Source organism: Oryctolagus cuniculus, chromosome 6 (genome assembly GCF_964237555.1).
Source record: "Oryctolagus cuniculus chromosome 6, mOryCun1.1, whole genome shotgun sequence".
NCBI classification, from domain to species: domain Eukaryota; kingdom Metazoa; phylum Chordata; class Mammalia; order Lagomorpha; family Leporidae; genus Oryctolagus; species Oryctolagus cuniculus.
In genome coordinates, this window is record NC_091437.1 from 23854147 (window position 1) to 23866725 (window position 12579).

General features: G+C 57.2%; 1 protein-coding gene across 4 annotated transcripts in view; it reads left to right on the plus strand.

Moving 5' to 3' along the window:
• SLC25A48 (solute carrier family 25 member 48) overlaps positions 1-12579 on the plus strand; it is a 49560-nt gene that overhangs the window by 15835 nt on the left and 21146 nt on the right. For all 4 annotated transcript variants that reach the window (XM_051843408.2, XM_070076121.1, XM_051843409.2 and 1 more), the window contains one exon: positions 767-1025. In XM_051843408.2, coding sequence (XP_051699368.1) covers positions 767-1025 — 259 coding nt within the window. The remainder of the gene's footprint in view (positions 1-766; positions 1026-12579) is intronic.

The following is a 12579-nucleotide window of genomic DNA, read 5'->3' on the forward strand; positions in this document are numbered from 1 at the left end:
TGTGCGTGATGCACACATGTGCACTTGCTGGTATGTGTGAGCAGTCCTGCCCGAGGCACACAAGCTGCAGGACATGGGCTGGGGGTCGGTGGATTTGCATGTAGACTGTGACGTGCACATCAGTTCCTAGAGTTTTTTTAAATTAATTTTTATTTATTTTAAAGATAGAGACAGACAGATCTTCCCCCTGCTAGTTTACTTCCCAAATGCCTATAACAGCCAGGGCTGGGCCAGGCTGTTTCAGGAGCCAGGAACTCCATCCGGGTCTTCCATGTGGGTGGCAGGGCCCCACCTCCTTGGGTCATCCCCTGCTCCCCGCCAGGGTGCACGTGAGCAGGAAGCTGGGGTTGGAAGGGGAGCTGGACTCCCACCCAGGCAGACTGCCCGATGGGGGACGCGGGCGTTCAGGCAGCATCTTCTTGGCGGCCTGGTCCCCGGAATTGTCTCGTCGTCCTGTGTGTTGCTGTCCTCACTCCAGCAAGTGCCTGTGGAATTTTCCAGTTTCCCTCAGGACCTCTGAGGCTCTCGTTCAGAATGCAGGAGGCAGAGGACCCTGCCCCAGCCTGCAGCTCCCCGTCCTCAGCCTCGAAGTCCTGGGTGCTGTGGCTGAGACCCTCCCCGCCCCAGAGCCCCCATCAGGACCCAGCCCTGCTCCCAGGGAAGCTCCCTACAGCCGGCCCAGGTGCCCCTTGAGCCTGCGGGGTCCCCTCCCCCCCTTCACCGGGGCTTAGGGCTGCACTGTGATCGCCTGTCTGTCTCCCTGCAGGTCTTCGGCTTCTTCAAGGGCATGTCCTTCCCCCTGGCCAGCATCGCCGTCTACAACTCAGTGGTGTTCGGGGTGTTCAGCAACACACAGAGGCTCCTGGGGCGGCACCGCTGTGGGGAGCCTGAGGCCAGCCCTCCCCGCAGCCTGTCTGACCTGCTCCTGGCCAGCATGGTGGCCGGCGTGGTCTCGGTGGGCCTGGGCGGGCCCGTGGACCTCATCAAGATCCGGCTGCAGATGCAAACACAGCCATTTCAGGAAGGTAAGAGGTGGGGGCGCCCGTGGCCCTCTTCCAGGCAGCAGATCTGGGGTCCAGCTCTGCACATCAGGGCTCCTGAGCGGGGCACACCCGTCTGCCCGTCACAGGCTGCCATTTTCTTCCTTCCCCAGCAGCACCAGCAACCCTCAGTCGAGCCTTTGACATGTGCCGGGCCCCTAATTCATCTTCATAACAACCCTGGGGCACGAGCTATCATCCTGTCCATTTTACAGATGAGAAAACTGAGGCTCCTTGAGGCTGAGACCCTCAGGGCCACACTTCTGCAGCCTTCAGTGCAAAACAGTGAGACTGCAGGGGCCTCTGGTTGAACAATCACGACAGATTGTACGACAGCAGCAGTCTCAGTCCCACTCAGCTCACGCCCACCTCTGTCTTACTCCGGAGCCCACAGCCCGAGCCCCACCTGGCCGCTCCTCTCCTCGTCCCCGCTGGCAGCTCAGCTCTGGATCTCGCAGGTGGGGCTTTCTTTTTAGCCTTGCGAGGCAGCCGCTCCACAGCTCCTACACCCTGGGCCAGTTCTCTCCTTTCCTCCCTGCTGGCTTTTTCCCTGGGGGTGGCTTTGATAAGGGAAGGTGCAAGGCAGAGCTGGGGCTCATGGGGCACACCATGCAAGGCTTGGGGTTTGTTCTCAGCTCTGCGTCTCATTTCCTTGTCTCCTCAGACAAGGCACTGCCCCTCCTGGCCTCAGTCTTCATTCCTGTAGAATAAAATGGTTGGACCCGGGTCCCTCCCTGGTCACCTTAGCATGTGGTCAGGGCTCACGGTCTCCAGTTTTATTTTTACCCCTGTGCATAAGTCCCCTCTCCCTGAATGGCCTCTGTGTGACTCCTGTGCCTGCAGAGGCTGGGGTCCAGCTGGTGTCACTCGGAAGCATCAAGGCCCAGGGTCCCCGCCTCCCAGACAGCTGACTGCAGCCAGGACCTGCATGTGGTCAGCTCTGTGTGGATGCCCAGGGAGCTCCGGGGGCAGGGGCTCCTTCTCATCAGAGCGGCACAGTGAGGTGTGCCTGGGCACAATTGTTGGATTGAAGGGTGCTTGCAGCTTGCCTCTTAGGCCCTGGCCCAGAGGCCCAGCGAGGGGCTACGGGGGGCATTGTGCACAGGCTGCAAAGCCAGGATGCTTGGTCCCGAGGCTGTCTGCTGGCTCTGGGCCGGCTCCTTCAGGAAGACTTGTCTGTGTCATGGGTGCATGGGGACCTCTTCATGACGTCTGAAAACTTGCAGGGTCCAGATTTAGGGAGGGGCTCCCATGGGCAGCCCCACCGCCCCCACCACCTGGTGCTTCGTCCCTCGGAGCTGGGGAAATCGGGGCAGGTGTGGATGCGCACGCTGGGAGGGGGCCTCAGCCAGTGCAGGCACAGAGGCGTTTCCCAAGAACAGCCCCCATCGGCACGTTGGGAGGGCAGGAATCAGGAGCTTCCTGCGCAGTGTTGTGCTCCACCTCTGCCGCCTTCCTCCGCCCCCGCCTTGCCTGGACAGCGTGCTAGGACGGTGGCAGCCTGGGGTCGGAGGTCAGGCCTGAAGCCGCTGGAGAATGGAGGCAGAGCAAGAGCAGCAGGGGCATGGCTGGGCCTGCAGCTCCCAGCTGATTCCAGGGAGCTGAGTGACCGGGGTGCAGCTCGTCACGTGGCAGACCCCGTGAGGTGTGACACCTGCATCATCTCGCTGGCTTCCAGCCACACCGTGTGAGAGCCATCGCTGTCACTGGTCCACTGGTCTGGCAAACCAGAGCCGGGCACCTGCAGTGCCCCGGGTGCAGGGGTGCGGTGGTGAAGGCAAGGCTGGCCTCGTTGTCTGCTCTCATTGCCCAGGCAGTGAGCCAGGCAGGAAGGGGGGAGATGGGCGGGCTGCAGGGAGGGGTCAGGGAGCAGGTGGGCAGAGGGAAGATCTGGAGGCCCACCTGTGCACCTGCTCAGGTAGAGCTGAGCGCCGCTCAGGCCTGCCCCACCTGGGCGTGACAGCCTGGGGCATGATCCACCAGGTTAGGGCCCTTCGGAGCTGCCCACTGGGGAAGTGTGGGCCCTTCTCTGGCCCTGTCTCCTGGGTAAGTCCTCTGAGAGCTGAGATCCCGGGTGCCCGCCCCACCGCCCCTGCTCAGACCCTTGCCTGTGGCCGTGGAGGCAGCAACAGGAAATGAGCCCGGGTTTGTCCTTCCCCACGGGCCAGGAGGCCACCTGGGAGTGCGGAGAAGGCCGGGAGGCTCCTGTCCGGGTCTCAGCCCTGCCCGGCTCCCCCGCTTCTGCCCCCAGGTTGTGTAGGAGCTGAGGCTGTAGCAGTCTGCTAACACTCGACCTCGGGGTGGAAACTGCCCCAGATTTCAGTGGGGAGCTGGGCTGGGAGCCGTGCCCCCAGCTTGACGCTGTTCAAGTGATGGGCAGGCTGTGTGGGTCCCAGGATGGGTGTGCAGTGGGCGGTGTGGGGCTGCCCCCCCCATTTCCCACCCCTGCTCTTGGGGAAGGCCTGTGGTGGCTGCAGGGGCTGGGCAGGCCCACGAGCGGGGAGACAGGGCTGCCAGGGGCGTGAGCGTGCCGAACCAGGAGCAGAGGAAGGATGCAGCCTCTCATGTGGGTTCCTCAGGAGCCCTCTGGGCCGGAGGCAGAAAGCAGGGAGAGCTGCAGGTGCCGGGAAATCCCCTCTCCCCTTCCTTCCCTCCCAGGACCACCACCCTTCCAACCTCCACTTCCATTTTCCTCTTTTGACTGAAGCATGGACTCAGACAGACTCCACCTTCTGCGCTCCTCAGCTATTAGAAAAGCAGCTGTCCAAGCGCAGCAGCTCATCGCCAGTGTCTGGGAGGCAGTTAGGAGTGGTGGGGACTGCGGCGAGCAGGACCCACATCCTGTCCAAGGTGGGTGGGTATGACCCTGTGGCAGCTGCTGTTGCCGTGTAGCTAATGTGGCTTGGTCCTCTGATTTTTTGAAAATGTATTGATTGAATTATTTAAAGGTAGAGAAAGAGAGTGTGGGAGTGTGCCTCCATCTGCAGGCTCATTCCCCAAATGATGGCCAGGTCTGCACCAGCCCAAAGCCAGGAGCCAGGAGCTCCATCCTGCTCTCCCACATTGCTGGCAGGGGTCCAGGTGCTTGGGTCTTCCAAGGGGCATGAGTAGGGAGCTGGATTTGAAGGACAGCAGCCAGAACTCGAGCCAGGGCTCCGTTATGGGCTGCCAGCATGACGAGCAATGGGCACTGCTCCAGTGCCAGCCCCAGACCCTCTGAGGTTTTTTTTTTTTTTTTTCTCCCTCTGAGTTTTAAGAAAAGGCAGCAAGCTAGGTAGTTTGTTTTCTGTGGGATGTTTCAGTTGGAAATTGCCAGGTAATTCAATTTTAAAAAAAGAAAACCAAGTAGCACATAGCCCATAGCTGTGTGGACTGGACACGGCGGGGCCAAGACTGGCTGCAAACTGGTGGCCTCCGCCAGCCTTTTTGGTGACCGCTGATGCAGATATTCCCAACAGGCCTTAGGCAGCACTCAGGGGTTGCTCAGGACTGGTGGTTTTGCCCCAGTATTGCTTGGCCACTTCCCCCCAGGTCGTTGGGGGATGACCCTGGGATGGGCAAGGCGGCCCCTACACGCTGCTGCCCGAGGCCTCTGCAGTATCTGGCTTGGGACCTGCAACAGGTACACTGGAGGCCATGCTGAGGTAAGAACCCAGCTCATCTTGGGGAACTGGCAAACACAGAGCCCATGAGTTCTTCCTGATCACCTGTCGTTGGTGACCGAGGTTGAAACCACAAACTACAGAACCCTGGGGGTGGGAGGATGGGCACTGGCCATGGTGGTCAAGACTCCAGTTGAGACCCTTGTCTCCTGTATCTGAGTGCCCGGCTTTGAGCCCTAGCCCTGCTCCTGATTCCAGCTTCTGCTCACTAGGGAGCACCCAGGGAAGCAGTTGATGAGTCCCTGCCACTTGCGTGAGAGACCCAGGCAGAGTTTCTGTGCTCCTGGCTTTGGCCCTGCCCAGCCCTGGCCATTGCAGGTTATTTGAGGAGTGTACCAGCAGATGGGAGGTCTCTGCCTGTGTCACTCTGCCTTTTAAACTAAATGAGAACATGAAGTAGGGGGAGAAAATGCCCGCCTACCCAGTACACCACTGTTAACACTTGAGCGTGTTCTTGTTCCTGTTCTGGACACGTAGACTGAAGAGTGCGAGAGTCAGCACTCCCACTGTGTTGTAATTTCACATCCTCTTATGGAACTTTTCCATGTAATGAAAACAGCATGTGAGATAGCTGCATGATACGTCCAGTGGGTGTGCAATACCGCATCACAAGTGCACTGAGACTCGCTACCATGTGGGAAGAATTCAGTGTCAGAGTTAGACCGCCACCTCCAATCCCCCCTCCCTCAAAGCCAAGAGATGCTGGCTGACTCCCGTATCGGTGCCATGCCTCGATTTACCCACCAGCAAAGCCGGCACTGCGGTGGTAGCTCCTTCGCAGCTGGGCTGGGCTGGAAGGAAATGACGGAGTTAGGACGCACAGAGCCCTTAGCACAGTGTGTGATGCTGAAAAGGCGGCGTGCTTGGCAGACAGGAGGGAAACTCAGAACGTTTGCGGGAGAATGGCATGTAAACACACATTTATTTTGGTGCAAACCTTTTTTTTATAATTCATGTGTAGTTTTCTCACAATATGCATTTTTCATGAACTTTCCTAAGACTGCTGATAGGCGTGGATTTGAAACTTTGTTTGCACCAAAAGCCTCACCTTTTAGTTCCCTTTTGCCCACACTTTTGGAAGTGCCCTGGTACTTTTGGCCAACGTGGTATTTAACAGCCATCCTACTGGTGAACTTTTAGGCTGCTGACTGTTTTTCCTCTCTGGAAAATAGTGATGTGGTCAGCGAATTTGTCTGAAGAATGGCCTGCATTTAGGGTATTTCCCTGCAGGCGTGGGCTCTCGGACTCATGAGTGGGCCAAAGGGCGTGGCCATTGTTCAGATTCTTGGCATATATTGTGAAACAGTTACCTAGGCGGGCTGTGTCCAGTCACAGGGGAATCTCCACTTGGCGCTGACAGCCACTGCCCACGAGAAAGCAGTTGCCAATCAGTCAACTCTTCTGCTTAACAGAGGTGTTCTCCTGGGTCCTCGCCATGTGACAAGCAAGCAAGGGCTGGCCTGGGACTAGTCACATGTGCCTTTGACAGTGAGGCACCTGCAAAGAACCCTTCCTTAAATAAATTAATCTCAAGGGCAGAGAGAGAGATCTGCCATCTGCTGGTTTATTTCCCAGATGTCTGCCGGAGTTGGGACTGGGCCAGGAGCCAGGAACTCAATCCAGGTGTCCCACATGGGTGGCAGGGACCCAAGTACTTGAGTCATGGCTTGCCGTCTCCCAGAGTGCACATTAACAGGGGGCTGAAACAGGACAGAGCTGGGACTAGGAGCCAGGCACACCAATGTGGGGTGTAGGTGTCCCAAGTGACATTATAACTACTACACCAAATGCCCACCCTCCAAGCTCTCCCTTTAAATCTTGACACCCTTTGCATGAGTGGGAGCTTAACGGTGTGCTTGGCTGGGGCTGAGCTGGAGCCCGGGGCTGTGCACCTAGAGGCTGGTAGTCCCTCTGCTGCTTGGCCAAGGCCCATCCTGGAGGCTGACTGCCAAAGGACACTCCCTCCTCCCCCATCAGGGACCTTTCAGGTCTTTGTTCCCATTAAAAGCCTCATTAATGTGCAGATCACAAGGCTTTCAGTGTAAGAGGAGGCCTCCTCTTAACTCTGTGCTGACTGTCCTGGTCCTGGTGATTTCTCTAGGCTCCGCTGGAGCCTTGGGGCTGAGCATTGCACCTGTGGGATGCGCTTCTGGAATCCATCACTCACGAGGCTTCATGAGCTGCTGCTCTGAGCCAGGCCGAGTGGGTGAAAGAGAGACGTTGGAGACACAGACCCTGCCTTCAGGGAGCCGGTAGTCTGGCAAGGAGCACATGTATACAGGAACAAGAGAGGCCCTGTGGAAGGCTCTGGAACCCCCAACTCTGGCTCTTGGGTCAAGAAGGGTCCAGAGAGGAAATGGCTGCTGCCCAGGTCATTGGGTGTGGGGTTGGATTTATCAGAGTGGCCGTGGGGCAGAGAAGTGTTCCGTGCTCAGGGAAGGGTGTGGGCGAGCGTCAGTGGCTGGAAAACGCAGGCATCTGGCAGAGCCCCGGGAGACGCTGGAGCAGCACAGACTCCAGATGCGGGAGGTGGGGCCGGGCAGGTGTGGAATGGGGAGGTGGGGCCGGGCAGGTGAGGAATGGGTTGTGATGAGCTTGAGGTCAGTCTGCTCAGCAGACAGCGAGGCATCTGAACACTGTAGTGCCCCACCAGGGCTGTGCTGCAGGAACAAGGGTGTGACCTTTGGAAGGGGTGAGGGGTACAGGGAGGAGAAGGGGCCAGGAGGTTGACCTGGAGAAGGGGCACATGCGCCAGCAGGCCAAGCGTGAGGAGCAAGGAGGGAGAAAGTCAACCATGACCAAGAATGACGCGGGATTGCAACAGTGGATGAGGACGAGGGAGGTGGGACCCTCCACTCTGCATAAAGTGGCAGGTGATGAGTGGGAGACGATACAGGCGTGGAGTAGGTGGCTGGGGAGTGGCCCTTGTCACTGCTGCCGGCTGCAGTAGCAGGCTTGAGAGAGACCACGATGAGTCTGTCTTGGCTCAGGTTGTGTGAGGTGTGGCTGGACGTGCAGACACAGGCGTGACAGGCACACAAGCCACAAATGCCATGTGAGCTTCAGGAATCAGAGGTGGGCGTGGACAAGCAGCCTGGGGAAAGGGATTGGGGAAGAGGCAGAGTTATCACAATGGTGACAGCTGGGGTCTGCAGTGACCGAGCTGCATCCCATCAGTAACTCACCACAGCAACTCACTCACCGGTGGGGAAACTGAGGCTTGGGTTGTGGTGGTCACGCCCCCACAGCTGTAACAGGTGAGGCAGGGAGTCGCCCTAGGCCATGCAACACCACCTCCCCGAAACAGGGTCCTGAGAACCTGCGAGGACAGAGAGAACTGCAGGAGCCAGGGTGACGAGGGCACAGATGCAAGGGGGTGCGGAAGGGGAGGACTCCCCCTGTTGGGAGAGGAGAAGGGGAAAGAGGAAGTGCAGGCGGATTTCTGAGGACAAGAGGAAGGAAGTCGGGGGAGGTGGCGTTAGCAGGTGTGGTCCCTCCTTGCTGAAGGCAGCCTGGAGAGAAGAATGCAGGAGGAGCCGAGGTGGGATTGGAGGAGACCAGCTTCCCGGTTTCCGAACAGGCCCAGAGAGCCCAGCCCAGGCTGGGGGTTGGTAGCAGCGGGGGCAGGGAGGATTATCACACTTGTCCCAGAACGCAAAGCCATCTGAGCCCGTGAATTCACCTAGTGGGACATCGCAGAGAGGCCACCACTAAGCACAGCAGACACCGGAGTTAAAGGTTCATTGTCGGGTGGGGAAACCCGACAGGCTGGAGGGGAGCCAGGAAGGAGAATGGGCCAGAGAACAGGCCTTGTTACAGATTCCCGGGCGGGGCGGGGGGTGGGGGTAGAGTTGGGGTGGGGTTTGCCGCTTGCGGTTGGGTTCTCGGTCATCTCACTCCTAGTGAGCCAGGCTGGGTCCTGGAGATGCTGAACCTGGTATACGAGTTGGCTGTTGCACCAGAGCCCAGGACAGCATCCAGGGCTTGAGATGGTACGTTTAGATAAGGCAGCACCATTTCACTAACGACCGGTTTCCTTGGATTTGCTGAGTGCTCATTGGCCTCCAAGGCCCCTAGAGCACCTCTTCTGCTCTGATGAGCCACATAATTTTATTGCTACCATAAATATGTGTGACTGCAGTGAGAGGCACTTTTCTCTGGGCAGCATGGCCTTGGGAAGAGCAGATTTTCCAAGACACTCCCAGGTTAGGGCAGGAATCACTGATGCTAAGATCCTTGAGGGGACACAGGTCAACCCACTCAGCTCCTAAAGAGGTGAGCCTGCATGGAAAGGCAGGAGCCACTGGGCTGTGACAAGGGACACGAAAGCTGGAGGTAACCCAGGACCTTTGTCCTCGGCCTTATTCTCAAGCAGGCTGCAGGGTACCAATAGGAAGTGAGGGTTGGAGCAATGGCAGCTCAGGAGTGGAGGGAAGAGGTTTGTGGAGAGGCCAGGCACACAGCCATGCAGTTCAGAGATTTTCAAGCTGTAGACCCACATGGCTGCCTGAGCTTAATGAGGTACGTGGAGCATAAAGCACCATTGTACAAACTGCGGGCGTGGATGACACATTGTGTGTTTGTTTTACACCAGCAGACAAGGGCCGGCATTGTCCTGATTTCTGGACTTGGTGCCAGTACTGGTCATTCCTGCTCTTGTGTGGGCATCAGGGATTGCCCGCATTAGGCCTGGCTGCAAGCCACAGCTCCCGAGACTGGAGGCCTAGCACTTCCAGAATCTGGAATCGCACAAGGATGGGGTAATAAAAATAGCCGTGAAAACTATTTGAGTAAAGGTGTAGGCACAGCCAAGCGTTTTAGTGAAGTGCCTTTGCCAGCATTCTCTATACTGTTCAGAAAACCAAAGGAGGGGGCAGAATACGTGTTCTTTCCCAGATGAGAAGCTGAGCGTCTGCACCGGGTGGTGCCGGAAAGAGTAGCCAAACAGGAAAACAAATCCTTGCTGCTCCTAAGGCTTTGGCTGCTCTTCTGCAGAAGTACCTGCCGACCATGGTCATGAGGCAGCTGCTGGATTCTGCAGAAACAGGAACTAGATAAGAGCTTCCCTGCGGATAACGTCCCAGATAACACCGGTGCCAGAAGTTGGGCCGTGAATTCGGAGTTGCTGATTATATTTTTGTTTTATGTTGTTAATTAACCTAGAGAGTGTATGCTCCCATCTGCTGGTTCACTGTGCAAATGTCTACAGCAGCCAGAGCTGAGCTGGGTCCGAGCAGAGAGCCAGGAACTAGGTTCAGGTCTCCTACCTGGGTGGCAGGAATCCAGTGACTGGAGCCATCGCTCCAGGGTGTGCAGTAGCAGGAAGCTGGAGTCCAGAGCCAGAGCCTGATATGAACCTAGGCCCTCCGATGTGGGACAGGGCATCCTACACGGTGTCCTAACTGCTAGGCCCAGTGCCTGCCCGTGGAGTTTCTTTCAGTAACCGAAGCCTCTGACCCAGGGATCGGACAGGGTCAGCCTTTGTTGAGTGCTGAGCGTGTGACCCTTTGGGAGGCCTGAGTACCGAGAGCTGTCCAGGTCAGATGTTGAAGGGTTCATGGAATGACGCCAAGGCACACATGGGGCTCAGGCACTGGGTCATGGTGTCAGGAAGGGACCACAGTGTGTGATCCTGTTGTCAGCAAACTCACCGCCTCCACAAGGGCAAAGCAAAAGCACCACAGGCGACTCCGAACTGGCATGCAGAGTTGCTGGGGCTCCTGACTGCTTCCAAGAGCGCCTTTCTAATATAGCAACTGTGTGCACTCACAGCACAGCGGCTGGATTTTTAAAAGTTATTTTCATTTTATTTGAAGGACACAGAGACAGAGAACTCCTTTCTAGCCACTTGTTCACTCCCCAAATGCCCACCACAGTCAGAGCTGAGACAGGCCGTGGCCAGGAGTCAGAAATACCATCCGGGTCTCCCACATGGATAGCAGGGACCCAAGTACTTGAGCCGTTGCCTGCTGCCTCCCAGGGTGCACATTAGCAGGAAGCTGGAATCAGAATTGGAGGTGGGACTGGAACCCAAGTACTCCAAATGGGGTGCAGGTGACCTAAGTGGCTTCTTAACTCCTGGGGGAACTGTACTCTCCCCAACCCAGCTCTGTATTTTAAGTGTCCATGAGTAAAGAAAACAGATATGGCAAGGAGCTATGAGGGATTACTAATGCGTTTAAGTAAAATCGTATTGTGTTACCCGCAATGGCATCCAGGCACGTGAGAAAAACGGACACACATGTCTGTGCTGCGTTGGGAATCCGTCCATCCGTGACACTCGTGGCTTCCCGGGTCCCTTGGAGTGACTCCATGCTACAAGTTTCCTCCGAGGAGCCCCTGGCCTGGGGCTGCTTGAACACTTGTGAAAGGCGCACGTCCCCGGTGGGCACAGCAGGGATGGCTGATTTGGCAGGACTTTCTGCAAAAAACAACTTACTGAGAAATTGACGAGTTGTGTTGTGTTCGCCAGCACCTGGAGGGTGGGGCCTGGTGGCACTTTCCCTTCCAGAGGGACTGGCCGCTGTGTGTGTGTCCCGACCTGAGCTGCTTGCTGAGTGGATACCTGCTCAGCTGGTGGAGAAAGGGCCTCAAGGAAGAATCTTCCTGTCTGCCTCTGAGGAAGGCCCAGACACGTGCTGCAGCTTGGTCCCTGCGTCTGAGAAGGGGCAGATCTATGGGGACCCCAGCCTGCGTCTGGGCCAGTTCAGCCCTTCTGCGGGGCGGGGGCCCCCATGAGGTGGCTACACGAGGACCTGTTGGAGTCATCTAAACCCGGACACCCTCAAACCCTAAGTGCCCTATGCAGGGCACCCACCTCCACAGGGACCTCCTGTCCAGGCCCCGGTACCCAGCAGAAAGCAGGAGGGTCAGAGCCAAGCGTGTGGTGTGAGGAGCTAGAGGAGCTAGGCAGGGGCGGAGCTGCCTGAGGCAGGTGAGGGGTGGGCCGATTCTGCTGGCTCCGAACCTGCTGCCAGCCCCATCCCAGGCTCTCGCTCGGCCCTAGCCGAATTCGGGACCACAGGAAGCCACAGGCATGGAGGCTCTGGTGTCTGATCCACACCGAGCAGAGCAGGGTGCGCTGTTCCCTGGGTTAAAACAGGGCAGCAGACAGTGCAAAGTGCTTATGGTGTGAAATGGTCAAAAGTCGATTTTGTATTTTTATCCTCATTCTAGAATAGTAATTCCCCTGGGAAACGTCAGATACAGTCCACAGTAGAAGACAGTGTTCACAGCTAATGTCAGTCCTTTCTCACAGACACTTGTGCACCCCGAGACCAAGCCCTGGCGGTGCAGGGAAGGTAGGCTGGAGGCAGTGGGTTCAGCATGAGCCGAGGAATGGCCCAGCATCCCGCCCCCTCCCTTGGGTCCCTTTGACGCATCCTGCGCCACTCTACGAGTTTCAGTTGTGTGTTTCCAGGAGCGTCTTTCCAGCAACAATCTCTCAAATCAGTTTTGAAGCGTCATTCAACTTGCGTTTCACAAGTTACACTTGGTTTCCGGTTAGAGTTCGAAAGAACTCTGATTTTACATTTTCTTCCCTTGGGCCAGCAGCCAAGGCTTCTGGGAGGCCTGGCCCTGGACCACCTGGCATGACTCAGGCCTCTGCTGAGATGCCTGCTGTTGCCTGGAGCAGAGATTTTCTGCAGACTCATCAGCGGTGGGGTCTTGGGCTCCTGGTGGTTTTCCATTTCTCCACCCATTGCTGTTGAATCAAAAGTAAGACTGAGTGTGAGGTCCTGGTTATCATTGTAGGTCTTTGTGACCGTGCACCCAGCCAGTGGTATGGTTGTGATGCACTTCTATCCCTGGGGTAGGCGGGCATGGAGTGCAGATGACCGCATTGGATGCCGTTCTATTTTGTGGTCCTAACACGT